The sequence below is a fragment of the Seriola aureovittata genome, chromosome 19 (assembly GCF_021018895.1).
Source record: "Seriola aureovittata isolate HTS-2021-v1 ecotype China chromosome 19, ASM2101889v1, whole genome shotgun sequence".
Lineage (NCBI taxonomy): Eukaryota > Metazoa > Chordata > Actinopteri > Carangiformes > Carangidae > Seriola > Seriola aureovittata.
The window spans coordinates 3,877,655-3,905,482 of record NC_079382.1 but is presented as its reverse complement, the minus strand read 5'-3'; the positions used below and the strand labels follow the sequence as shown (position 1 = coordinate 3,905,482).

The 27,828-nt window shown below is 39.0% G+C and overlaps 2 protein-coding genes across 3 annotated transcripts; one reads left to right on the top strand and one right to left on the bottom strand.

The window, feature by feature from the left end:
• Positions 1-325: 325 nt before the first annotated feature.
• arv1 (ARV1 homolog, fatty acid homeostasis modulator) lies at positions 326-6,151 on the bottom strand. The gene is made up of 5 exons (XM_056363610.1): positions 6,017-6,151; positions 5,457-5,576; positions 5,055-5,208; positions 4,626-4,850; positions 326-3,075 (listed from the first exon to the last, which is right to left on the bottom strand). Exons 1-5 carry the CDS (start codon positions 6,110-6,112, stop codon positions 2,948-2,950), a joined length of 723 nt encoding a protein of 240 aa, XP_056219585.1. The 5' UTR covers positions 6,113-6,151; the 3' UTR covers positions 326-2,947.
• An 827-nt stretch (positions 6,152-6,978) lies between these two features.
• On the top strand, positions 6,979-27,100 carry ttc13 (tetratricopeptide repeat domain 13). 2 transcript variants are annotated; one of them, XM_056405689.1, is made up of 23 exons: positions 6,979-7,291; positions 9,062-9,156; positions 10,431-10,506; positions 10,607-10,677; positions 10,846-10,911; positions 11,297-11,389; positions 12,842-12,958; positions 13,050-13,160; positions 15,823-15,905; positions 16,077-16,218; positions 16,461-16,635; positions 17,411-17,567; positions 18,109-18,239; positions 18,329-18,461; positions 19,326-19,418; positions 19,657-19,740; positions 20,032-20,116; positions 20,263-20,369; positions 20,696-20,831; positions 21,866-21,945; positions 22,663-22,741; positions 24,099-24,178; positions 24,262-27,100. In XM_056405689.1, exons 1-23 carry the CDS (start codon positions 7,123-7,125, stop codon positions 24,374-24,376), a joined length of 2,478 nt encoding a protein of 825 aa, XP_056261664.1. In that variant the 5' UTR covers positions 6,979-7,122; the 3' UTR covers positions 24,377-27,100. The 2 variants fall into 2 exon arrangements, with proteins under 2 accessions (XP_056261664.1, XP_056261663.1); XM_056405688.1 differs by having other exon boundaries at positions 6,980-7,291; positions 20,260-20,369.
• Positions 27,101-27,828: the final 728 nt, after the last annotated feature.

The following is a 27,828-nucleotide window of genomic DNA, read 5'->3' as shown; positions in this document are numbered from 1 at the left end:
TTTTTTTCTGCATCTCCAGCAGCGATCTGCTGTGGATCGATGAAAATACCTGTTTATCTCTGTCAGAATGAGATGGTGGTTTTGTTATCGTGGCATTTTTGCAGCGAAAACTTTCCACCGAGACTGGAGAACAGATCCACCCAGGGTGAGGACACCTAACAAGCATTCCACATTCATGTGCTGTCTCCTCAGCTATTCACAGACCTGTAATAACATGCAGCCATGTGCAGAAGCAGCACACACACACACATATATATATATATATATATATACATGCACAAAATCAAATAGTCACATACAAAACGGAGCAAATAAAGTATAAACATTTTCTTTTCTCTTTTTATTCCTTTGTTTAATAGATCAGACTGCACATGGTAAAACATTTGTTTACAGTGTGTTTCCCTGCTGCTTGTGGCAACTCGCTCTGCAAGTTTGTTCTACATAATTCATCAGAGAAGCATATGTCCCTCCCAAACGATGAGGGCTGGTCTGTGACAGAAAGCCACAGCTATTTCAACATTACATCTTCTTAATCACTAAATACTCAGGGTGTACTCTGTGATGTGAAACTTCATTCTTTGTTAAAACGTGTTTATTATAACATTTATATATTATTTTTGAGACATCCAGAAGACTGGCAGCTTTTAACTGGATTTTTTATTTTTTTTGTATTTCAAGGACAGTTTCCTGCTTTAGGAGATGACACCCCAACAAGATATATAGCACCCAGACTTTATGCTGATGGCAGATGGTGGAAGGAGTGAGATGCAGAGGAAAAAATGTATTTTTTTTATAGCATCAATAAAATAAAAGACACCGAAGAAGGGAAATGAAGGACGAGACTACTTTCAGAAATAAACCCTTTCTACGTGTCTCTGGTTTATAGATTCATTTCATTATCTGTATCCTCTCCACTGTATATATTGTGTTGTTTATGCTGTTTTTTATTCTCTCTTTCCTCCTTTCTCATTTTGTATAATGTCATTTTTGTTTTTACGCAGAGCTGGTTAACATAAGCCCTCGATGGGTTTCTTACCTCACCTGCACATTCTCTCCTTTATAACATTTTTTTATACAATGTATTTGTAATGTTTTATGTGTGTAAATAAATACAATCAAAAATCAAACGAGCGAAAGACCACATCATTTATGGTTATTATGCCGAGAAGTCACTATGTTGACGAACTACAGCCCTGAAAACCCCGCCTGTCCACAACGTGTATCTCTGACGGTGTGTGAGAGAACATCACTACATCTCTCAGGGTGCGTCCTCTTGTCAGATGGCGTCGTTCAGAAAGAATCCTGCCTCCCCTCTCGTCACGTGCCCAGCTGAGACCTTCCCGGGGGGCCGGGGCAGGTTCAGCTGTCCCCTAACGCTGGAGGTAAGCGCGGTTAAAAAAAAAATTCCCATCATTCCACAGATAGTTGATCTGTTTCGGACGTTTGTTTTACTGGTTGAACATCGTGCTGGTTACAGACACATAAGCCACATTCCAGGTGCTGTCTCACAGTGATTTTTGTAGATCAGATGTCTGGTGTGATAAATGCCTCCCTCTGCCTTCACTTGTAAATAAGAAACCTTAAAGAATTATCGGTTCAGATGTCAATGATGAGTTTTAGTGCCGTGAGATGGTCTAAATGTTCTGGCTTCACCTTCGCTTGGATACAGGAAAAAAAAACATACAATAATTTTGGCAATTCTTAACCGGCTTGTCCTGAACACTGTTCAATTTGATAATTGATAATCTAATCATTTAAGTCAATTATCAAACGAATATTGATAACATTTACAGGTTCCAACTCCACTTATATGACCATCCATTTGCTGATTTTGTTTGTTACATATAATTGTAAATGCGGTAAAAAGGCCGTTGGTCAGACAAGATGTGTATATTGAAGATGTCACCTTGGGCCTTCAACTGAGCTTTGTGTTTGCATGGGCCAACCTGATGTGGAGCACATGGGCCCAGTGCTCCTTTAAGATGTAAAAGTCCCAGCATTCACCATGTCTCTCTATCTCTCTCTCTCTCTCTCTCTTCCTTGGCTGAGACACCTTTTGCTTAATCTTAATTTGCTGGCATTTGTGTGTCCATTCCTGTTTTTGTTGTGGCCCATGGGCCAGATTACAGCAGTAAATAAGAAGAAGAAGTCAATAATGTCTGCCTTACTTCGCTTGTGTGTTAACGTTTATCTGATGTATGTGTGTTTTTGTGTGAGTGAGCAAAAGTAAACACTTCACCAATGAACTAAAGAATGTGAGGAGTGCTGTCTGGGTCCTGTCCAAACAGAGAAATAGTTTTTGTCAATTCACAGCCTCAGGGTCTGTGTTTGTGTCATTCCTGGAGAGCAGCCCTGGAATTAGAGCGTGTAAAACAGCAATTTAGATCATGAGATATTCCCATGTTGTAGTTCTTCTCCTGGGCTTTTCTGAATAAAGTAATCAAATTAAATCAAAATCTCACTGGAATCTTGACTTGGAGCTCATTGTCCACTTTTAAACCAAAATGAAAAACAAGATTAGAGCATTCCCACCTCTTCAGTAGGTAGACTGCTTGTTCTGTAGACTGTTTTTGTCTTTCTTCAGTGTCTCTCCTTCTTTTTCAACTTGACAAAAAGCCATCAACATTCTCTGAGAAATAAATCTCTTTTAAGCCGGTCTCTTTCTCCGACTGAGCAGCGTAACATTTCGTCAGCCTGTAGCCAGTTCATTAAGGCATTTGCTTTGGCGGTTTCTGCCACACAGGAAGCTTCTCATGTCTCCAGTTGTTTGGAAATAAACAGAAACAAAACAACAAAAGAAGAAAACTTGAAGAATACATACTTCTTCTCCAGCCCCGTGTGCAGATGGATCATTAAAAAACTGCCTCACTCTGGCACAGGCTGGCATCCACGATCAGTTGTTCATCCCTGAGAGAAGTGACTTTAATGTCAGTCTGACAGCAGACATTCATTCAAATGTCAACATGTCCTGGATGCTCCATGGCAGATTTTTCCAGGCCTGAGCCACACAGGTCTCTGACAGCAGACCTAAACACACAGCCATCAGTGACAGACGTCTGCTGCTGTTCAGGATCACTGGAAGACAAAATAATAAGAAAATCATAAACAAACACGTTTTCCGTCGACAGTTTTTGTTTGCATAGTTACAGTACTTTAAAAAAGAAAACCTAGATCATACATTGAGGAAACAAAAAAAAAGTGTGAACACAGCTTGTGAAAACTTCTATTGACCTACAACTCAAACACCAGCAAGCAGCTTCCTGCCAACTGGAACGTAAGTGCAACAAGACATAAAGTCAATATGATATTAAAAAAGACAGTTTTTATATAAACTTTAGAGGACAGCAGTGAATGGCTGAATTTGCTACATCATTGCACTTGGCATCAGTTATACTGAAACTTTCTCTTTATTAATATGTCGTAGAGAAACAGCTCATCAGAGGAGCCGACCTTAAATCACTCAACAATATCTCATTGTTTTGTTGTGCACAGGCTAACTGCCAAATACAACGAGCAGATTTATGTTTCCAGAGCTGCTGCTGCTGAAGAAACAATTGGACAACACTAGAAACATGGACGCAAACTTTTCTGTTATGTAACACATTTATCTTGAATGTCTGGGTCGCTCTGTAGTTAGGAGCACAGGAGCACAGGAGCAGGGGGATTTTCAAACAAAGGGAGAGTTAGTTGCCACCTGCTGGTGTTTTTAAATGTTGCCTGAAGAATGAAGTAGCAGCACATCCCTGACGTCTCACGAAGTACAAGCTGTTCTGCTTCGGGACAAAGAAACTCATCGAATGAAAAAGTCACGCCTAGTTTCTTCTGTTCTTTTCTCTGCCATCGTTGGGTGGTTGTGAAACTGTCTTGATTCTAAGACGACATTAACACTATAACGTAAACACAATAACAGTGATGTGTGTAATTATTATTATTATTATTATTATTATTATTATAAATCATTACAATTTGGTGTGGGAGGATTATAATCAGCAGCATGTAAAATCTACTTTGCTACACTTCTGAAAATCTCATGTTCCTGTTCTTCATTAGAGAGTTTAATTGTTCTATAAAGGTCGGAAGCTGTTTCAAACGTGTCTACATAACAATAAGATAAACATTTTTGCAAAAGCATTAATATACAGTATGTTTAATATACTGAATATTGGTACAACGCATCTAGTCTATCCAGAATTATTACTTGTATCAATTTTGCAGGTATTTGCTCATTAACAAAAGTATCACATACAACATTCTGACCTGATGATGGCACTAGAGGGATCAGCGTTTTTGCAATTCATCCTGTGGGACCCATAAATGTGTAAAATTTCATGGCAATCCAACTAGCAGTTGTCGACATATTTCAGTCTGGACCAAAGTGGTGGACTGGTTGTCATCTCTAGAGCCACAGACACAAATAATTGAGTTTGAGGCTGTTTCTTTTTTCAGTAGAAACTAGTTTCAAAGAAACCTGTTCACTGAGAGTCTAACAGAGTTGTGAAACTGAGTTCCATTCACCTGCACTGTATTGGGGTAAAGGCAGAAATCTCAAACCTTGAACAAATAAAACCAAAACTAACTCAGTGGCTAACACCACTGGAGGTTAGTAGGAGGCTGTGTTATCTTACCTCTGATAGCCTGTGAGTTAGAAGTGAGCACAAACAGTTTGATGAGGCCCAGACAGAGGGGGGAGTAGTCATGTTCCCAGATGACAGCAGGGATGAGGAGGACCTTCCCGTAGCAGGACAGCAGCAGGGCTCTGATGAGCAGGCTGAGATCTAGGTTCCCACCCTGCAGGAGACCCACCACCACCCAAAGGAACCACAGCACACTGCCGCAGAACGCTGACAGCTCTACGGGGGGAACATAAAGACATCTCAGGGACTCAGAAACCATATCAAATAGCATAGACATAACCATTCATGTGATCCTGGTTGACTAATGTCTCTGGAGATCTGAGCTTACATACACTATGGTTGTAATTCCACACTGATACAAACAGTATCTACTTAACAGATATATGATTGAGCTCTGGTTGTACCATGAAAGCATCTTACCGAGGGCGGCCAATCCAAACATGCCGTAAAACTCCCATTCCTTGGTGTACCTGATGATGTCAGCAGGGTCACTGCTCTGCTCAGAGCCATGGAGCAGAGACCACCTCAGGTAAGCCTCACACAGCAGGCAGAACACACACAACTTCCAGTGGATCTAGAGAGGTGGAGGAGAAGATGCACAAACACTACCTGAAGACAGACACTCATGACAGCACATGGATGACAAAAAGCTGGATATGAGCCCAGTGAGCTGGACATGATAACTAAACTGATAGAATAAGACATTATACTAATACACTATACTATATATTTGGTAGATGTTTTGTCATCCGAACATGCATACATCCACATAAAGTTGTATTACCTACGTTACCACAAGGTAAAGTAGTTGGGGTTACTTACATTCAAGCTTGTGTTGAACAAAATGTGTCTGAAAGCCTGTGTCTTGCACAAAATGGCATCAATCAAGATGATGACAGGGTCATATTCTATGTACTTGTCCACTGGCTTTTGGCAGGACTCCTGGAGAAACAGACACACAGGCAACGGCCACCCTTTTACCTATCTGTTGTTTTTATGTTGTTGCTTGGGTATGACACTTATTTTAAGGGGTGGTACATATAATTCATAGAAAAGCGTTTGTTTGTAATATACTCTGAGTTCAGTTAGTTCAACTCTGACGCCACATTCAACCCATACAACCAGTCCTGAAGCTACAGGCGCAGGTGCACCTGTCAGCCGTATCGCTGCACACTGACAACGTAACCAAATATAAAACGCAAGTAAACATTGACCTTCATGTATGGCTACAAAAATAATTTAGATTAAAGAATGAGCAATAAGAGATATAGGCAAGTTAAAGTTACATCTTCGAGGCAAATCTCGTTAGCTAGCATCCTCATCATAAACAGTAACGTTAAACACCAACCAAACCAAGTTTAAGATGTTAATAATTAACCCACACATATAGTTATCTTCAGGATCCCGTTACTGTAATCCCGGTGCAGCTCCGTTGCTTTTTCGTTACATTCAACACACCTAAAGACACTTTTGCCCATTCTTTCCTCAGCTTAAACGGCTACGAAAAGCTGCTAGCATGTGAGACGCTCTTACCGGAAGCAGGCGGCTACATACAGTTCAGCCCTTCAAAATAAAAGTATATTTGTAAACAACTGAAGGATTGAAAATAGCTTGTATGTTCTGTGATTGACATTTAGGAAATATTCACTTTTACTATGCAATTTATTTTTCATAGTGGAACTTTATTATACTGCATGTCATACTAGTCATATTATATGTAACTAAAGTATGTAACTAAGTTAACTAAATCGCAGTACTTAGGAACAATTATGAGATAGATAATTTAATACTTCTTTATACTTCTATTGTACTACCTCTCAGGGGTAAAGGTTTGCGATTTTTTACTCCATTACATTTATCTAACAGCTGTTGTTACCAATTACTCAGTTGATTTTTTTTATACATAAAACCTATGATGCCCTTATAAAATACAATGCAATGCTACAAATGAACCATCTCAACAACCGACTGTACATTTTTTTTATTAGTTCTCAACTAGCCACAGCAATAAATGCTGCTAGCACATCAATGCATCAACAAAAATACTGTAATATACAAAAGTCTCAGACCACTTCCCTATTTGGAAAGTCCCAGACTCAAGTCAAACCTTACAACCCAATATCACGAATCATGAATTTGGACAGGCCTCCAGTATGTGATCTTGTAAGAACCAGAGGCTAATTAGACAAAAAACTACAGGTTTAGAATAAACCATAACCGCTAAAGCTGGCAGTTGTACAGTTTGAAGAGTATAATAATTTGAAAGGTAAAACGGAAAACCATTTCGTTGGTTTTGTCTGTCCGGGGACTTGACCTGACGCTGGAGGGACCGGTTTGACAGCCACACAGCATGTCGGGACTTGTAGTGTATTGTTGTTCGGTTGGTTCCTGGTTGGTTCCCGCAGGCTCGCGCGTGAGGGGGGTGTGTTGTTCGGTTTGGTCGACCTACAGCAGCTTCCGCTCGCTGGCGTCACACATGTAAAGAAACATGGCCCCTGCAAGCAGGGCTGTTGTTTTGGTAGCGCTCTCACTACTCTACCTGTCTCGGGCAATCTTCTCCACCGAGTATTTCTCCACCCTGACTTTGTTCAACAATGAGCTCCACAAGCAGGGATGCAGCTCGCTCTCCGAGTGGGAAGAATACGCGGCTGACTGCGGTATAGTGTCTCTTTTCGCTGTTACTTTGCCACGTCCTACCGCGGTCCAACTGTCACTGTGTAACCCGGCTAGCTTAACCGTTTGTAAGCTAACGTTAAGAGGCTAATAACAACAAGCGGTGACAGCCCAGAAGAGATTACTAAAAGAAGCTCTTGCTCTAACTGCGGTAGGGGTTAAATAGGATTTGAAACCAAAGATCGAAGAAAGAGAGTAGTGAGAGTAAATCCATGTGTATCTATCAGTGAGACAGCTCAGGATGTACCCACTTTACAAACTGTATATCTTATCTTACCCGAAGAGGTCTTCACCAGAGTCCGATCAAAAGACAAGCAATTTTTGGTGTTCCCTTGACCGTCAGCAAAATTTAACGGAGCAAAACCGAAAGATTTTTCTGATGGTAATGAGCTTCTGGTGAATTCTGCATATACATTATACGTTGGCATTTTACTAGGGACACCCAGCTAAAACCAATGCAGCCTAATACAACAGCTCTGCAAAAAACCCACCCTTCATGACGGGTATAATGTTCAGTTTTTATTGAAAAAATGTTTGGAGAGGTGTTGATTAAGCTGTATGATCATTTTGGAGGATGTAGAGTGTGTGTTGCTGTTTAACTGCATTGTGTTATACATAGTGTTTCTGTTGTTTAGCTTACCCTTACTGATATAAATGAGGTGGACAAAAGGACAAAAATACCTGTCCTTATACACAGCACCACAAACTGCAGCCTCCAAAATGGCCATAAAGTTGAATCACCACCCCTCTAAAACAGTTTCAACACAAAACTGAACATTACAAGGAAGGTAGGATTTATTGCAGGACTGTTGTATTTCGCTAGGTGTACCTAATAAATTGTCAACTGAGTGTAAATTATGCACACAGCTCTTTACTTTTTATCTCAGTTTTTTGACACCCCGTTCCCTATAAGTGGCAGGTGAACTGGTTGTGCAAATGACATCCTGTTGAGGTTAGTGCTGCTTGGTATAACGGATGTGTGCTGAACTGAGGAGATATTCTGAGTTATTTGTAAACTATTTTAAAGCACCACAGCAGTGTTGTTGTGTGTTTTATCCCAAGTGCAACACAAGTTTCATTATGAGTTAATTAATTAAGTCATTTTTCCAGCAGAATGTGGTTGCAGCATCTCAAATGTGTCTGTGGATTTTACCACACACAAATAATTGACAGAATTGAAAAGAGATGTGGTGTTATGATGGCAGCGGTTGTCATGGACACTTTGGTTTATTGGGGCCATTCTTGAGCAAATGAATTGCCCTTGCTGTAAATGGGCTAAACTTTTTTTTTCCATTTAAGTAATTAATTTAATGAAAATGCAACTTTAAACTGCCAAGATTTTATTGTAACGGGTGCGTGGTTTATTAAAAATGTTATTTTTATACAAAACTGTCAAAGAATTCAACATCATTTGAAACCAAAACCACTCATCCATTGCCTTTTGGTCTGAATAACTAGGCCTACATGGAGTTATTCAATCCACATTGCTGACATGCCTTGTTGGTTTGGAATCCACTCTGAGTGGGGTGGGGCCTGCTTGTCATCTCAGACATTTCTCCTTTGAAATATTAGAATATTAATGCAACTTAGAAGACTATACTTGTGACAGGTTGGGAGTGTGCACCTGCCATTTTTTTTTTTAAATTGATTAATCCATTCACATATGTATAATGGTCTCAAATACATACATACAGTAACAAATATGGTGTGTAAGTGCTTCCCTTGATTGATACTTTGAATTCTTGTCTTTTCAGAGTCCTCAATTTTACAGTTGGAGGACCCAGACTGTGAGGAGGGAAGCAACCCGCCCTGCGAGTCAGTTTTCTCACTTAACGCAGAGAAGATCCTGGTGAGATGACACACACACAGAAAAGAAGGACTCTAGTCGAGTCTAAACCACTTGTTTTTTATCTAAACACCACAATACCTAGCTCTGTACTAAATTTGTATGACAAGCCATCCATTATTTCAGCTCTGAATCCATCAAGAAAGTTTATTGGCCATTTATTTTCTCTGCTGTTGAATAATGTTTGAAAGACTTCACTATGTTATCGTGATGTAGCGTTACACTCTTGTTATCAGTGCTTGGTTCATGGTTTGTTGTTCTGATAGAGCTACACCTGAAAGAAGGAAATTATCTCACAACATCTCAAACTACAAACAGTGTACAAAGTGACTGTAGGTATGTTCCAGATAAATTAGCTTAGCAATTTAAAACCAAGCTGGAAAGTTTTGGTTCACTGATCTCTCCTAGTTGAAATTTCAAATCTGTTGCACCTCAGACTACACCCAGCATCAGGGGCGAAGGGCGTGTTTATGTGTGATCAGAAGCTTAGCCACACCCAGCAGTGGTGTGAGAGTGTACAGACCATACCCCAGAGTACACTTCTACATCACTGCAGCACAGTGAGAAGCACTTGGGATCAGCAATAAAGAATATTTTGACCATAAGTTAAGAGGTAATAGTGAGAGTTGAAAAATAGCTGAGCATTCAAGAAAGTATCTTCCCTAACGAGGAGGGAAAAGATTTATGCCAGAATGAGTTAGACATTTTGATGATGTGGCTACTCTCACTTATGATGTAAGACTATCTGATGAATTTAAATTTTGCAAGGCTGTATCTTGTCAGTTGTCTTGTTGCTGTTTTATAAACCCAAAATGCTGCCACAGCAACATTTGCATGCTGTCAAATTTGCATCCTGTAATGGTGTATGAATTGCTTGGCAGTAGTAAGCATCCATGACCTTTAACTGGATTTTCTTCTCCGTCCTGTCGGTCTTAATTGCAGAGTATAACCTTGAGATATACTGGAAAGCTTGTTAAGAAAAAAAACCTTTCACTTGTACAAATGTCCTGGATAAATGTTTTAATTTATGGCTGTAGTGTTTTGTCACTAGATTCTAACCCTTTCAAACAAACAGAAAACATAGGTTTTCAGTTTTCACACCTCTGAGACTCACAATATTTAGATTCTGTGTTTATCTTCTGCTCTTTCGATGTGTTACTGGTTTCACACAGGAAATCATTATTTTGTTGTTTCCTCAGCTTTGCGTGTCTGCACTCTCCCCTGATGTATGTCTCTCTTTTCATGTAGTGTGTTTTTTTTCTTTCCATCTCTCACAGAACCAGGCCAAGTTGTTTATAGAGCAGAAAAAAATCCCCTTCCCTGTAGATAACCACAACACAAATGAAGAACTTGGTAAGTTGGAAAGTTGTTCTAAACTCAAATCATATTCATGCTGAACTGAGTTACATGATTTTGCGAAATTGTTTCGTCATCATTTGTTCTGTGATTGCAGCTATAGGCTACGTTCTGATAGGCAACGGTCTTTATGATGAAGCCATCAAGCATTTCTCACTCTTACTCCAGGTGTGTTTGGATCCATTTAAGCTGCTAAACCTGCCTCCTGCAAATATTCACTCTTAATGCAGCTTTCAAGAATGAAGCACTTTCTCTCAGAGCTAGAATTAAAACCCAACTTAATTTCTTTGGGTTCAAACCGGGAATATTTTCTGACATGTTTTGTCTGTGATACAGGGTGACCCAGAGCTCGTCAGTGCCATATATGGGAGAGGGATAGCTTATGGAAAGAAAAGTCTGCAGGTGAGTGATAGATCTTTTTTTTAAAGAATTATATTTTTCTCAATGGTTTTATATTTTTTTTTATATTTTATCTGTTTCTGTTTGACCGTTCCTTCAAAATCTTGTTATATTTTATAAGACTGTATTTGCTGTGATGCCTCTTTGAATTTTGGTGACAGCAGCAGTTTCAGGTAAACACCGAATGACTCAGCGTGACATTCGGTGAGTTCAAATTCAATCTGCCAGGACTCTGCGGTTATGGAAGTGTGCCCCCCAGAAAAAAAGTCGAATGCCAGTTTATGTGTGTTTAGCTGTTTGTGGCCTTTTTCCTAGTTTTGCTCACAGTATTTTAAGCTTTATGTCAACAAAATTAAACTGCCGCCCCCCTTCCCTGTCTCCTTGCCAGGATATAAAGAATGCTGACTTGGCACTGTATGAGCTCAACCGAGTCATCACCCTCGAGCCAAACTGGCCGGAGGTCTACGAACAGAGAGCAGAGGTAAGGCCCGACCATGTACAGAGGTCAGGTGAAAAGAGGCAGTGGCTTAGTGCCAAAGCCCATCGATTCAGTGTAGTTTTCTCTCTGAAGTTCTTACAGTATCTCAAAGTATTTTTAATGCTCCAGTCGAGGAGCTTTTAATTGACAAAACAACCTTTATGGGTCTCCAGCTCTTGGCATCAGTGGATCTAATTTAGCTGATAAAATTTCCCAATTTGGAACTTAGTTTTGCTCCATTAGGTAAAGTGTCTAATTTCTGTGCTGTTTATGACCTGAAACGAATCATTAATCACCAGTGTGTCTGATCAGTTTAGATGTCTAATCAGCTGAGCATCAGTGGCTTCTCAACAACGTGATTTGTACCGAGTCTAAGATTATCTCTGATGCAATTAGAGCCTGTGATGTGGTAAAGAGTAGGAAATATGTTCTATCGTGTTTCTTGATTGTGTGCAACTGGAAAAGAGGACACCTAAAGTCCAAGACAATGTGCGAAAACAGTGCAGTTTATAAAGTGGCGATGCAAAGCAAGTTGTGGTAATTTTCTTCAGCATCAGTGTTAATTCAATCATGAGATTGGGAAAAAAAAAAAAAAGGGGGAGCCTGCTTCAAGGACAAAATGTTCCCAACTTTATTCTTATGAATATTCAAGATGTGACACATAGTGTGATGTCGGTGTTGGAGCTCTCGAGGCTCTTCAGTAATTATAATGCACACACACGCAAAGCCGTGAAGTCATGTGAGTTTATGCTTTGTCACTGTGTCCGCAGCGCTGAAGGCTCAAAGAATCACACTTTTTTCACCACCTGGTTTCACTTTGAGCCGGTTTACTCTCTGTGACCAGTATACCGCTTGAATGAGTCACTGGTGTAATCAATCTGACCCGCACATGCCAGAAAAGTAGTTGCACAATGCTGTGTTCATCCAAGGACCACTGTCTTTTTGAGATACTGAATGTTACTCTCTTACATTCTTGTTGTGATTGAATCAGACAAACTCTACAACATTATGCAACCCAAAAGCCAAGTTTATGATCCAATTAGATTCTTCATAAAATCCTGTTCTTCAAGATCGTACCTATTATTTTTAAAACAAAAATGTTTAGGTCTATTTAAAAAAAAAAATGCTGGATGGAAGAATAGACACTCTCTTCCTGCACAATTCAGTATGAACCAAAAAAATATAAGTATATAAGCCTGAAAAAATGACCTTTCCTATTCCTATTTCCTTTCTCTGCTTTTTCTCTGTTTTTTCTCAGAAAAGAGGAACATCATTATGAGATTCCTCAAAAGAAGCCACAAACTTGTTTTTTTAGCTATAGTGACTAATTTGAAAGTTGAACTATGGGAAAGACAAGGTCCTTTTTTTGTGTATGAACAAATAAAGCTGTATGATTTTTTTTTCTTTAATGTACATTACCTGTATGTGTGTTGACGTGTGCTTATGCATCTTCAGATCCTGTCTCCTCTGGGTCGTATCAGCGAGGCTCTGGGTGATCTGACCAAAGCCATCCAGCTGCAGCCCTCGGCCCGACTCTTCAGACACAGAGGAACGCTGCTTTTCATTTCAGAGGTTCGATGCTCAGCTGTTATGTAAGTGCATGTGTCCATATACACACATGTATGCATCCATGCGCTGACCCTGTGTTATACCTTCCCACCAGGACTATGTGGCAGCTATGGAAGACTTCCAGCAGTCTTTGGAGCTGAAGAAGAATCAGCCCATCGCTATGCTTTATAAAGGCCTCACCTTCTTCCACAGAGGCATGCTTAAAGTAAGTTGTTGGCTTTTTTTCCTCAAAGAAATCTGTGACTCTAACTGTTTATGTTGTGATTATTGAAATAACAAGTGAGGATCAGATTTTTGAAAATACCATTTGTAGCACAAACATCTCATTTAATGTTTATTTTTGTTTGTTTTTTCTGCTTTCTTAAACTGACTCTAGTGCATAATCCTCACCTCACTCGTTTCTATCTCCATTTGTCTGTTCACTTTTCTGTTACTGGAAGCCTTTTCTGAGCTGTCAACGTGACAAGAGGCCATTGTTTCCTGTAAAATGCTGTGGCCAGTGTCCTCTTGTCGATGGAAACATAACAGCTTTTGTGCAATAGGAACATGAATCTTCATGAAAATCATTTGAGAGTCATCTTCACCGTTTAAAAATGGTGCGAATCTATGAAAAACACGTACAGTATGGCGTATGAGGACATAAAGGGGAAGTTGAAATGAGACAAAGAGATTAATAAAAAATATCAGTTAGGACATGGACTAAGCAGAAACTCATTGTGTTGCATGTTTACTGTATGTATAAGATTATCTACTATTTTTCATTTGTATAGATTTAATTCATATATGAGCAGTTGCAAGGACTTTCCTGGTTTGTAAGTTTAAACCAAGTTTTCAGAGATTACGACATCACACCAAATACAGTTTTTCTTTTTGTGATCTGGCCTCTCTGAAGGAAGTGGTTGCTGTTGTTCACACCCGAGCTTCATGTAGCTGTTTGCTGTGGAGGTAGTTTGTCTCCTCTATGTCATATCATGTCATAACACACAGTAACAAATAAACCTGGGTGTTATTTCACCCATGAAAAGGCCAAACTTTAAAATGTATTGTGCTGTTTTGCAGTAAATTGGTGACCAAAGTAGAGACACTTTGTGGCGGGGTTGCCAGCTAAATAGTTGACATCTCACCTCTGTCTGGACAATTCTTCCTTTGTTCAGATTACTTTTTAGAAGAGCAGTTCAAATAAAACTAAATCTGTTGCTCCATGCATCATGAGGAAGGTTAAAATGATAGATGTCTCCAATTCTACCTTTTAAAAAAACCTTGAGATCACAGCATTTCTCACACTTTGATAAACTGATGTCAGATTAAATGGAGTACAGAGCAGTGTCTACAGCTACGAGGCTGGTCTGTTGTCAGTCTGCACCTCAGCTGTAGTGTTTCATATCCAGTCATGGGCATGTGTGGTGGTTTTTGGTTGCATTTGCCACCTCTGTTAACCAACTTCCTCACGGAGTCCCTGCACAGCACCTTCAGGCAGCTGACAGTTGACTACAAACAACAACACACAGTATACAAAATATGGAGTCAGTAGTGCTATATAGTTTGATACCAGTTTTAACTCTGTGAGAGTTGAAGTGCTATTTCATAATTGTTGAATCTGCTGCACCATGTACTCAAGGAAATAAAGTCAACATTGCACAATTGGCTTTTTATCAGCACAGACTAACTGAGCCATGTCTTTTCTCTGAGGAAGAAAATGAATAAGCCCTTTTGTCTAATGATTCATTAGGTGCTCCTTGGTCACTTCATGAAATAATCGCATAGTCAAACTTTAATTTACTAACAATGAACATTCTTTATACTGCTATTTGGAAAGAGTTTTCAGTCTGTAAGGAAGCAAATACTGTAGGTTGCTGTGCCAGGAACATGTGTGAACTGAAGTGCACATTCTATAGATGTAGCCTCAGTTTGACTTAGTTTCAGTGCTAATTAGCAAATGTTAGCTTGCTAACATGTTAAACTAAGAAGATGAACATAGTAAACATTATAACTGCTAAACATCAACATGCCTTATCTTCAATGTTACCCTGGTACATTAAAAACCTGCATATTCAGACTTCTGTGAGAAAGCTTCTAAGTTAAGCTCAATTGAAACATGGGCATGATATCATAATATTATAGGGTAGTTTTCTAAGAACAATATTTTTGATGGTAGGATAAAACCCTTAGAAATACTTTATATTATTTGCAGTTTTGATGATGAAGTCTGTTTGGTTGTCATTTGCCTCCTCTCATGAGATTCCTGGCTCCCTTTATACTCTGATGAACTATGGTGAATTAAGTTGGTTGTATAGCTGCTTTGAGCTAACAGTTTTAAAAGCGAGAGGCTTTCTAAAGTTTTAAAGACATTTGGTCTTTAAGACTAAGAACAAAAGGTCAAAATCAATATAAAATGAGAAAAGTAGATGATGCGTATGACAAGTTAATTGGCAGTGTCTGTCATCTCTCCAGTTCTCTGGTGGCTCTAAAACATCTGCTGCAGAGATGGATATATCCCTAACACATTTGACTTGCATTTGCCAAACAACTCAGGTTTTTGAAGTCTATGCTCCAGGGGAGGCACCACATAGTCTCTTCTCTGTCTGTGTGGCCACCCAGAAACTGGTAGTTTCTCTGTAGCAGTATCTGCAGTTCCCCATACGAAATGAGAAATGTGAGCATAGTGGCAAAATCCTGTTTGAGGTAGTCGCTTGACCCACATTTGAGTCGCATTTTGAGGATCGTGTGAGCCACAAAATGTGGAGAGAATCTGCATATATCTGAAACAAGGCCTGAATGATCTGCTGTGTTGGAATTTTAGGTCTATCCACATGTTCCCTATTGCAATTTCCTGTTATGACTGTGAAAACTGTGTTCTCTCTCATCAGGAAGCCATTGAGACATTCAAAGAGGCATTAAAGTTGAAGTCTGACTTTATAGATGCATACAAGAGCCTAGGACAGGCCTACAGGTACAGCAACCCTGTGGTATTGTTTTTTACTTCCAGTTGAATTCACTGTTTATTTTTCTAATTTGTATTTCTCCATGGAACAATATAGTATAATGAGAGTCCTACATTTCCCTCTGCTTCACTAACAGTATGTCAATTGTTGTTCTTTTGGTGTCTTCTTCCTCCCTCCAGAGAGCTGGGGGACTTTGAGTCAGCAATGGAGAGTTTCCAGAAAGCCCTCATGTTGAACCAGAACCACATCCAGTCCCTCCAGCTCCGAGGAATGATGCTGTACCACCACGGCTCGCTGCAGGAGGCCATAGGGAACTTCAAGGTAGAAGAATCCGCCTGATTCATCCACATTTGAATAGAATAACTTGGTCCGTCACTCTTCTACCAGGCTGTAATAATTTCAGACAGTCCTACATTGTTTCTTTTGTGCTGTAATAATGGAATTACATTTGAGCAACAGATTTAAACTGCACTTTCAGCTGGGTTAGTAGTAACTATCTACCAGTACAACGACAAATGTACAGTGCACTCATCACCATCTCCTCTTGTTCTCTCGTCCTCCAGAGGTGCCTTCAGCTGGAGCCTTATAACGAGGTGTGTCAGTACATGAAGGGGTTAAGTCATGTGGCCATGGGGCAGTTCTATGAGGGCATCAAAGCTCAGACTAAAGTCATGTTGAACGATCCTCTCCTGGGACAGAAGGCCAGCTCTGAATACCTCAAAGTGAAATACCTCAGAGGTTGGTGTGCCACCTTACACACACAAGTTGGGCAAACACCTACATATTAAGTTCCATAATAGACTTGCACACATTAAAACTTTATTGAATGCACTTGAAATGTTCTGTTTTTTATTTTTGGAACTAAATCTTGTCTATTTAAACTCTGGAGAACCTCCTACTCTGAGATGCTGTTGTAACAACCACTCAAATCGTGTTTTAGAAGAAGATAAAAAAATAATTTAATCCATTACAGCGTTTCACCAGAGTTTATATCTTGACCACCAAATATTCTTGATTCTGACTGACTGATTTCTACTAACTGGACGGTATAACCAGGCACTTGTGACGCTTGTTTCTAGGCAATGACAGCCACAGTGAGGCTAAAGACTAAAGATCTTGTCAGTTGAGTTTATCAGTGGTACGAGGATGGTGTATTCCTTTCTTAATACTGGATAATTCTTTAGTTTAGACTATATGAATGTGATATAAACATATGTTCAATCTACCACCAGTCATAGAAAATTTATCTGAAAGTCATCTTGAAACTGTATATTAAGCAAAAAATGTTGAAAAATAGACTTCATATAATTATTGTGCAGTGTCAATTTGTAAAAAAACAGCTAATCCTAAAGTCAAAAGTAAATTTTTCCTTATCTTATATACTTTTACATTTCTCTTTTAAAGGGTCAGTTAAGATAAAAAACTGTCTTGCTTCTGAAAAACTTTAACTTCCATGGCTGTTATTTTAGATTATGTGTTATTATATTATTGCCCCACATTGTTTTTCTACCAGAGTACTCTCGCTACCTGCACTCCCACCTTGACATCCCAGTAGCCGAGTACAACGTGGACCAGGATTTACCAGGGAACTTCAAGAATCACTGGGCCAAGAACCTGCCTTTCCTAATAGAAGACTATGAAGAGCAGCCGGGCCTGCAGCCACATATCAAGTAGGTTTGATGGGTCTGTTACAACTGATTCACTCCTGGAACAATAACTGATCATAATTGTAAGCTGTAATACAACGATATCTGTTCTTGTCCCTGTAAAAAATTGCTCTGAGTTGCAAAGAAAACTATTAACAGATAAGATTCATACAGTGTTTTGGGTTTGTTTGAGATTACAATAGGTTGTCTTATACTTGACCTCAGTTGTGTCATCGTGAGGAAATACCACCCTAATTTCCTGAGCTACAGTTGGTAGCAGTGTTTATGAGCTCAGAGCTGAGGCAGACGGCGTTTAGTGGTTGAAAGCTAACACCTGCCATCTTTTCCATGTGACATGAAAGCTCCAGTTTTTTTTTTTTTTTCGGGGAAATGTTTTTATATGCATCTGTCAGCAGACTGAAGCTTGTTTCTTCTGTTATATAAAGATGTTTCAGAGGTTTGACAGGTCGCCACAGTTCAGTCCAGATGAAATAAAGTCTGCACACAGTATGAAAGCTTTGATCAACTTCATCCTCCACTTCTTCCTCTTCTCTGTGGTTTACAGGGACGTGCTGCCACAGAACTTTGACAGCTACAGCAGCGAAGTTCAGAAGCTGATATGCACAGCCGACCATCTGGGGGCGCTAATGCAATATGACACTCCGGGTTTCTTACCTAACAGGAGAATACACAGAGGTACCAGTGCCAACTGCTGTAGCTCATAAAGATCATTAAAGTATTAACAACAGCAGTAAAAAATAACCGTTGCTTGTACTTTTTTCCAGCCATGGGTTTAGCAACCCTGGAGGTCATGCAGGCCATGCATCGAACATGGAGCAACTCCAAAGTGCGAGTCAACGGCAAGACCAGGCAGATGCAGTGGAGAGACATGTTTGATATAGCTGTTAAATGGAGGAGGTGAGGACTTTTTTTAAAGAGGAATGTAATGCCACTTTTTCAGCTTGAACACGCCACAAATTTCACGTACTCAGGAAATACATTGAATCCCTGATTTATATATAAACGTTGTGTTCAAAGGTTTGGCTTACTAGTTAGCATTATAGTTCTTCACAGATGTTTGGGGGTCTAGATGGAATTTTCAACTTTTGATTTTTTTGACCCAATTTTCTTTGGATTGTCTGTGTTGTTATGAACTTTATAAGCCCCTTGGATCAAATAACAGTTTAATACAGTGACAGTTTACTGACTCTCACAAAAGAGATGTTAGGGTTGAGCCACTCTTAAAGCATCCAAGTGTAACTTTGGTTTGGCTGGCTGAGAACAATGACCGAAACACGTAAAAATTTGCGTTTCCATCATATTTCCAAAAGAAATTGCACCTCAGGAGCAACTGTGGAATCCTAATCATCTGCAGGAAATAACCCGAAAACTCAAGGGATTAAGGGAATAAAAAGAAGACAGATGTTGATGCATGGTAGTTAGCAGTTCTTCATACTTCAACAGTCTTGAAGAAAAAAATGAAATCTAGGCTGGAGCTCATATTTGGTTTTACTATGTTAGAGCCAGAAAAGTTGAATTACAGCACATTTAACTGAGAAGTTGGCCACTCAATTCTCTAAACTGTTTAATTTAATCACTTTTGTTTACACAACATGGTTCGTTTACAGTGATGAATGAAATAGACCAAATACAGAAATATAACAAAGTAAACTTTTCCTCTCTCCTTTTGACTAAATCAGATAAATTATGTTCCTTCAAACAGTCTTTGACTGAGTGGATTTCAGTGTTGAGAAACTAAACAGGCATTTCCTGTGCTGCTAGGATCGCCGATCCAGACCAGCCAGTCCTGTGGTTAGACCAGATGCCTGCCAGGAGTCTCAGTCGAGGCTTCAACAATCACATCAATCTCATCAGGTAACAAGCTGGCACCAACGACGGTGGCAGGCACTCTCATGAGTCCATTGAGTGACTTGTGTTACCATGTGGCCTCGCTGAAGGTTTCTCTCAGCTTTGTAGTGTAAAAACATTTATTTAAATCCCTTTCAATGCGACCGAGATCTTGTTTCACTCTGGCCTTGGTCTGACAAGCTCACTCAAAGCGCTTTTATGCCAGTCTGTTGAAATCCTTTCCTTTCTTTCTTTATCCCTACAGAGGACAGATTATCAACATCAGATACCTGGCTTACTTTGACAACATCCTGGACTTCATCAAAGACAGAATACTTGTGTACCACGGGTAAATCTCACCAAAACGTTGTCGAGTTTCTTATGTAGCGCATGAGTTTTCAATCTTTCCTTGGTTTTCCATCACTAACACTCTGCATTCACTGAAAAACTGATCTTATCACCTCAAACGCTTCCACAAATCAGCCGAGCCTGAACCCAGTGATAGCTGCATATGTGCGACTAGCATCAGCATGTCTCACCTGAATGTTTTGAAAGCCAGTTTTTCCAATCTGATGTTTCCCCAGTCTCCAGTTTTCTTGCTGCTGCTCTGTAACTAATATGTTCTTATGATCTGTCTCAGGGCCTACAACCCCAGAGGCTTACTAGAAGTCCGTCAGGCTCTTGAAAATGTCAACAAAGTAGAAGATCTTCTTCCTATAATGAAGGTAAAGAGGGATAAGACTGGGTTCATAGGGATGTTTTTTTTCCTCATGTCAAATGTATAAATGTGTAAATGACACTATCAGCTGTTCAGCAGTGAAAACCCAGGATGGTTGTCTGTTTGTGTTTGTGTGTTTATTTCCTGAAGCAGTTTAACAGTAAAACCAGAGATGGCTTCACGGTCAACTCCAAGGTGCCGAGCATGAAGGATACTGGGAAAGAATACGATGGTTTTACGATCACCATTACTGGAGACAGGTACGATTTGTGTGAAATTTTACAGCAACACTTTCTTCAACACTAAGCGTCATTTTAAAGATGAATGTTGAATAAATGTTTAATTTGAAAACAAACATTTTAACATTACATATATATATATATAAATATAAAATTGAATGCATGGAGCTCGTAGAAGGTAAATAAAGGTACAAGGGAGGACAAGGGAACTAGATATATGCAGGTATGCACTATGTTTAGTCATTTTAAACCTGATTATCACAGCAGACAGTGACATTTTCCTTGCATCCTTTTGCAGAAGCTTTCCAGTTACTTTGGATTATAATGAGCGAGTTTCTGTCTGTTAGGGTGGGCAACATGTTGTTCTCAGTGGAGACCCAGACGACGGAGGAGCGGACACAGCAGTACCAGTCAGAGATAGAGTCCATCTACAAAGACCTCACAGCTAAAGGAAAAGCATTAATGCTGTCCACTGAACTCGGGGTAAGATTTATCTCTGCACTCAGCTAGAAGCTTTTCCTTCAGAGTTCTATAGATGATAGAAAACAGGAGGATGTACAATACAGTGATATATGAGATGACATGATGCACAGATCACTGTCTTATCTTGAGTATCAATTTGTTTTCAGTGCTTTAAACAGCACAAACAAACTTCCATTCACCTCAGTTGTGTTGAAGAGGCAGGTGTCTTTTGACCGCTGAAGATAAATGTAATGGGTGGAGCTGAGAAAATCCATCGCCAACATTTTTGATAATCGTTTAAACATTTGTCAAATATGAGGATTTGCTGCTTTTCTCTTTAAATTGAATATCTTTGAGTTTTGGACAGTTGGTTTGAGAAAACAAGACATTTGAGTGTCATTTCAGGTCGTCACTCAGCACAGCAGACAGCCAGCTTCCCCTCCTCTCTTACTCTCTCCTCTTATTTCCCCTCCTTTCCCTCTGTTCCCTTCTCCAGGCGTACCGCAGTTTTCAATTTTCTACACAGGCAAAGTCAGGGAATTGAATGAATTCCCCAGAGATTATCACAATAATTCTACAAATAGATCACTTTACAGTGTTCGGCAGAATGTGTTTTCCAGCTGGTTTTGCACATCCATGTCTGTAAGTGACTGACAGGCTGAGCTGCAGTGAAAAACAGTTTTTAGAGGAACATTATTGCACATGACAGAAGCATTTTGACATTATAAGTCTGTGCTGACAGCCAGTCCTCCCTCTGTTTCTCCTGTTGTTCAGCTCTTCATTTATACTGATAACCCAACAGTGTCCTTGTTGTTGTAACTGCTAGACACAATCATTCACTTTCCTCTGAAACCGATACTTGGAACAACATGTACATTCCTCTTGTGTTTTGATTCTTGGTTGTTTTTATTACTTCTGCTTTCACCCTGTCTGGATAAACTGTAAATGAAGACAATACACACAAATTAAAAATGGACGACATGTCTGTAGAAAGCTTTGCTCCGTGCCAGTTAAGGGCTGTACAGTTGACTCTGTGACTAATTGTGTTCTTTCAGGATGCAGACGCTTTGTGTAACCTGATCCTCTCCTTGGTTTATTACTTCTGCAACCTCATGCCCCTCTCCAGAGGATCCAGGTAATTTCTACGTCGAATCATCCGCAGGCGTAACGTTTAATATTCCCACAGTGATAACGTCTAGAAGGCCTCTGCCAAGGCCAAACAAGTCCCACACTTGTCTGTGAGATCAAGATTTATGAGAAGTCATAGATCTCAACACCATAAATATGTCTGGTTTTTCTTTGATCATGATCCAAACATTATGTCCTGAGAGACTAGACAAACGAAACATCGAACAATTCCCTCACTCGCAGTGTTTAGGAAAGTAATTTAAAAATCCAAGTTCGGTGCAAATTAATTCAGTGTTTCTTGCGCATTCCTGCAGACAAAATAAACAATCAAACAAACAAACCAAGAGACAGGTGAAAACATAACCTCCTTGACAGAGATGTTGTTGTGGTAGGTTTAATTATTGTGCCAGTAACCGTCAAATCACTTTATGTTTAGATTCAGGTCTCCTTTGGCAGAGATGTCTGAAACTTATAGGAGCACTCTGAGAAATTCAGCATGTGTATCGGAGGTCTCTCGTGCTGAAACCTTGTGGATGTCATGTAATAAAGTTAAACATGAATTGAAGAAGGCTTTCTTTCCTCCACATGGAGTTTCTGGCTAGGCTGCAGGTTTTAGTGCTATAAATGCTCCAGTTTGATTTATTTTCAAAGACTAGCGTGTAACGTAGCTGTAATTATGATGCTAGCGTGTAACAGAGCGTCTCCCTGATCTGCTTCTCCTCAGTGTGGTGGCGTACTCGGTCGTGATGGGGGCACTGATGGCCAGTGGGAAAGAGGTCATCGGTAGGATCCCTAAAGGAAAGGTAAAGATAAAGCTGCTTCAGTCATGCACCTCTTTACATAAATGTGATTTTAACATTTTGGTTTCACGTCTGAATAAAAGCCTGTAGCATTTTAATATCAAAAGGTATCACTAGGTCGGACCTGCTAACGTCTCTGTAACACCTCTAACACTGCAAGTCTGAGCTGATCTTGCATACCTGATTAAGATCAATCTAAATATCATCTCCTATGCTCATGGAAAATAATATTGCTTTAATAAACTACAAACTATTGTGAATTAGTTGATTTGACATTTTACAAGCAGTTGCAAAGGGGAAAAAAAAAACTTGTTCCACCACAGTATTAATAAGACCATCTGTCTCCCTCCTGTATTTTCAGCTTTCATCCAACTGCCGTGATGAATAAATGAATATCCAGCAAAATATTTTTACATAGAGCATGTGAAAATGGGGAAAATAAATTAAATTCTAGTCCCAGCTTGATATTTGATCACAACAGAAAACACTCCTCATCCTTGATAACTTTATACTTTCCAGCCCAACCCTGTCTTTGGTTCTGTCAGTAATGAATGAAGCTGAAAAGGCAGCTATGTCTTAATAACAGAAAGGCATCAGTTTTTAAACGCAGTAATGTATCCCACGTCTGAAAAGGGATGTATTGTTTCTGAGCCAAAAAACACTCTGTGTAAAAGATTATTATGAAAGGTGTGTTTTTGTGTGTGTGTCCAAATGAAACAAAACACCTAAAGCAGAGCAGGTTAGAAGCTTGTGTAACTCTCAGAGGGTAGTTTCATTTCATAAGCCCCTTTTTTTTATTTTAAAACAATAGCTAGTCAGTCAGTGTTCAGGTGTAAATTACATACAATAACAGTCTGCTTGTAACTCCACTGATGGATACAAAGATTTTGTTTATTCCAGACATCTAGAAGAAGAAGAGCTGGTCAGCTTGTCTGAAATTCTCACCTATTTTGTATTTGCCAAGAAGACACATTGTTCCTGAAACAGAGTCACAACTGGATGGAAACAAGGCAGCGCAGAAGTGTGATCGGGTGTTAGTCAGAAAGCTGAAGTTCATGAAAAGTTCAGCTGAGGTCAGTCAGGAAGCTTGTTGACTGATAAAGTATCATCCAAGGTTCTGTTTGCTTGACTAAAGACTGTCTGGTAACTTGAGAATCTTATTGAGGGAATAAAACATCTGAATCGGATTAATCAGAGAACAAAGAAAACGTACTCTGAAATGTATTGATCCCTCAGAGTTGAAATGTGTTTTCAAATTAATCTTTATTTACATGGACAAGGCCTCGGGCAGTGAAATGCGTGTACAGTGTGTGTGTGTGTGTGTGTCCTCTAAACTGCGTTTGTGTTCATATTGTTTCAGCTGGTGGATTTTGAAGCCATGACCACACCCAGTCCAGACAGCTTCAGTAAAACAGCAAAGAGCTGGATGAATCTGAAGAGGTAGGAAGACAAAACACGTTTGTTTTCTTTCTTATTGCTCCACTTTGCAGGGACTCTTATCTAGAACTGTTCTTCTTCCCCAGTTTACCGAGCTGGTACCAGAGTCTTCCATCTGTAGCAGAGACCTTCCCGTCAACCAGAACGATGATCGAGGTTCTCAATACAGACTCGTCTTCACACTGTCCAAAGAAATCTTAACACAGCTTCTACGCAGGAGAGAAATCTGCTCAATAAAGTCTTAATATTAATAATAATAATAATAATAGAGCTTCTACACTGGGCAGAACAAAGGGACTGTCTTCTTCTGCAGCCCAAACACAACTGGACTAAAAAAATTTATCTCGGCTTTAGTGTTTATTGTTTAAATTTTTAGAAAGAAAATCATCGAGCTGCTTGACACTTTTGGGGAGAGTCTGTTTCCCTACGCCCTGAGGCTTTTCCTCTGAAGTGATGAATCTGTTTTATTTTATTTTATTGTAGTATCCCAACACTTCTCCAGATCCTGCTTTGTTTGCAGGATATTTCAGTTAGTTTGGGATGCAGAAGTGATTCTGTCCACCCTCTCTCTTTCTCTGCTTTATAGGCCTCACGCTGAAACACCCAAAGCACAAACTGCATCTCATGAACCATCAGCATGAACAATCTTCCACTGCATAGACATGCCGAAATCCCTAGTTTTAGATTAGCTAGAATGTTAAATTGGATCTTAATCGTTTAAGTTTTGGATCAAAGTTTTTATTTAACATTGAAGATTGTAATTGGCACTTTAAACTTTTTTTGTTTAACCACTGCTGTGCTCACTCACAGTCCAGCCTATCAGCAGAGAGGGAGTTCAGGGATCTTAAAGAAATGAAACAAAAACCTTCAGGGCTATTGAATTCCACTCGGGATACTTGAAGCAGTCTCTTTTTTATTTTTGCTTTCTCAACACTTGCAGGAAGGGTCGCTTCTCTTTTCGGGTATTGAACCCCACTTCCTTTTAATGTGACCAATAATGGGCTGGAGGAGAGACGAGTTGGCTGCTGAACTAAAACGACAGTCACAGTCAGAGATTTTAGAGAAGTATCAGGCCCAGTTGTTTGTTTTTTGCTGAATAGATTCAGTCAGTTAATCGGTTTGTTGATCGACAAACTATATAATTTGCGTGATTTTTCCAACCAAAAATACCGAAAGATTTCTGGTTCAAGCTTCTCAAATGTGAACAAATGAGTTATTTCTGCTTTTCTCAGTTTTATATCAGTGTGAATTGAATAAATGTCACTTTTATGGAGGCATTTTCTCTTATTTAAATATTTTGTTGAGTTTTCTTTATAGTTTTTTTTTTTTTTTTTACCATTTGACATGACAGGAAAAGAGAAGAAAACATCAAATTATTAACGCAGAATCAATATTCATAACAGTGCACATCAACTAGTTACTATAGGCAGTAGATACATGTATGTCCCCGTGTAGCTCATGTCTCCGTCTCCGCCCGTTTATGGAAAAAGAAGCAACAAAAACCCAGTAAAAGACAAAAAAAACTAAAACAACAACCAAGTTTTCTGATATTTTATAGACACATTGATCACTTTTTTCTTTTAGAATTCATTTGTAATGAAAGTAAATGATCCGCTGCGGCCCTTACCCACCTGTCTCCTCCAACCAAAGTGAATGAAAAGTAAAAACAACCTGGTTATTATATTGTAGTGAGATTTGAAGCAGTGAAACTTTACTTTTTCCATTTTAAAGTTCTTTTATTTGATTTAATCTCACCTTTAACATATAAGACATAAAAAAATCGAAACCTGAGCAACTCTGATAGAAGCTAAAAAATGTAAACTCCTGAATGTTCTCTCATGTCTCTGACTGTTGGATCTTGTCAAGGATTAATTACAGATGAGGAAAAGCACAGCACATACTGTTATTTCCTTTGTTAACATTCCTTAAGATGGCATCGAATGACATCTGTGTCTTTTCTTTGGGTTTCCTCAACATCTCGTGCTTGTATAAGATCTTCTTCATAACAACTCACAGCAATAATTTGGGAGAAAAGAGCCCATGTCCCTTTTTTTCTCCTACATATGTGACTGAGTCTTGTCAAGCTCATGGATATCTGGGGAAGAAATTGAATAATGAGATCTCGGAAACTTTTCTCTGTAGTGAAAGTTTATTAGTTGAAAGTTTGAGCTTCACCACGTTTTGTTAATTGAATTTCTCTAGATCTCTTCAAGCTTGACAAGATTGAATTCTAGCTGCAAAAAATGAACAACTAAGTAGATTTCTAGTAAAAAAAAAAAAAAAAAAACATTTCATGGAAATTGCATGTGCACAAATACAAATCATCAAACTGATGGTGTTTATTGTTTTCTAGAATTTGTTCTGATCCGGCAAATGGGGTGAACCTGTGAAGGAAGTTTTGATGTGACGTTTACATGCAGCAACCTGATGAAACTAAATACTTGAGTGTCAGATATTGAGGCCAGTGTGCATCCAGCTGCTGTCTCTGTTTTTAATGACTCATCAATGGAAGTTTAAGCACAAGGAGAAAAAAGGGTCAGCAGGTAATTCACATGACATTATCTAAAAGTGTTTGAGCAAATTTCATTTTTTAAATTGCAGCTTTTATGATTTAGAGGCCTTTAAATAATCATCCCTGAATGTCCAGTTTACTGATTTTGTCATTAAATTAGTTCAATTCCTGCATCACTGACAGTGGATGGCCTACACTTGTTTTGCTTTGTGTCTCTTTTTCATATCAATGATTATGCCGACTGGTTGTCATTTTATTTTATTTTTTTGCACTCGGTGACCCAGTCATGAAGTGGTGCGGGGGAGCGAGGAGTGCACAACCTATCTTAAAGCTTAAAACTTGAAGGAGGGAATTTTTTTTAATGAATGAGTGAATGAGAGTTCAGCAGTCAATAAAACTGGTTGACAATTTTATCAGTGTCTCTTGTTGTTATTTGGAAACCTTCAAGAAGAAATCAAGATGAGAAAAACTTACATGACTGGTTGATTAGATAAGATAAGACTGTGATTTGGGGTTTTGGAGTAGACCCCTATTTGCCAGTGTCCTCCGTGTGCAGAGAGAAATCTGCTTAATAAAGTCTTAATTTAAAAAAAACAATTATTTATTAAAAAACATTACCATGACAAATTGTGCATAACTTGAAAGGGAAAAAAAGAATTCTACAAACAACTGCCAATCTATAAATAAAAAAAGATCAATACATTAGTAAATAGGAATAAAAGTAAGTCACATGTTCATTAATATTTGTTAAATTAAGAATGGTCCTAAATTTTGAACAGATATTAAAAGAGTTGCTACTCCATGAACAAATCTTTAAAATGTGATAGAATTCTTTGTTTTATTATTATTATTATTATTATTATTATTTTACCCAAGATAGATGTTTAAACTGTTTGTTACAGTACTTGTACTTTACTTGAGTATTCCCGTTAGACGTGCTGTTATATTTCTTACTTATTGTACTGATTCTACAGCTGTAATTACAGTTTAAGATTCTCCCATATTCAAAAGTATTTGACTAAAACGTAGAATTCAGACTTTTTGCTCGTAAAAATGTGTTTTCTAAATGATTGTTTTCTTCATTTTTTCCCTTTCATTGTGTTTTTTTTATTTATTTATATCAAATAAAGTCTGACTAGAA

What these genes read in the sequence shown, in the direction of transcription:
- arv1 (XM_056363610.1), bottom strand. Translation starts at nt 6,112, where the DNA reads ATGGGCAAAAGTGTCTTTAGGTGTGTTGAATGTAACGAAAAAGCAACG. An exon ending in TCCTGAAGATAACTATATGT is followed by an intron (nt 5,577 to 6,016) that starts GTGGGTTAATTA and finishes CTGTTTCTCCAG; the next exon opens with GAGTCCTGCCAAAAGCCAGT. An exon ending in GTTTGGATTGGCCGCCCTCG is followed by an intron (nt 4,851 to 5,054) that starts GTAAGATGCTTT and finishes TTCCCCCCGTAG; the next exon opens with AGCTGTCAGCGTTCTGCGGC.
- ttc13 (XM_056405688.1), top strand. Translation starts at nt 7,123, where the DNA reads ATGGCCCCTGCAAGCAGGGCTGTTGTTTTGGTAGCGCTCTCACTACTC. An exon ending in TCCACAGAGGCATGCTTAAA is followed by an intron (nt 13,161 to 15,822) that starts GTAAGTTGTTGG and finishes CTCTCTCATCAG; the next exon opens with GAAGCCATTGAGACATTCAA. An exon ending in GGCCTGCAGCCACATATCAA is followed by an intron (nt 17,568 to 18,108) that starts GTAGGTTTGATG and finishes TGTGGTTTACAG; the next exon opens with GGACGTGCTGCCACAGAACT.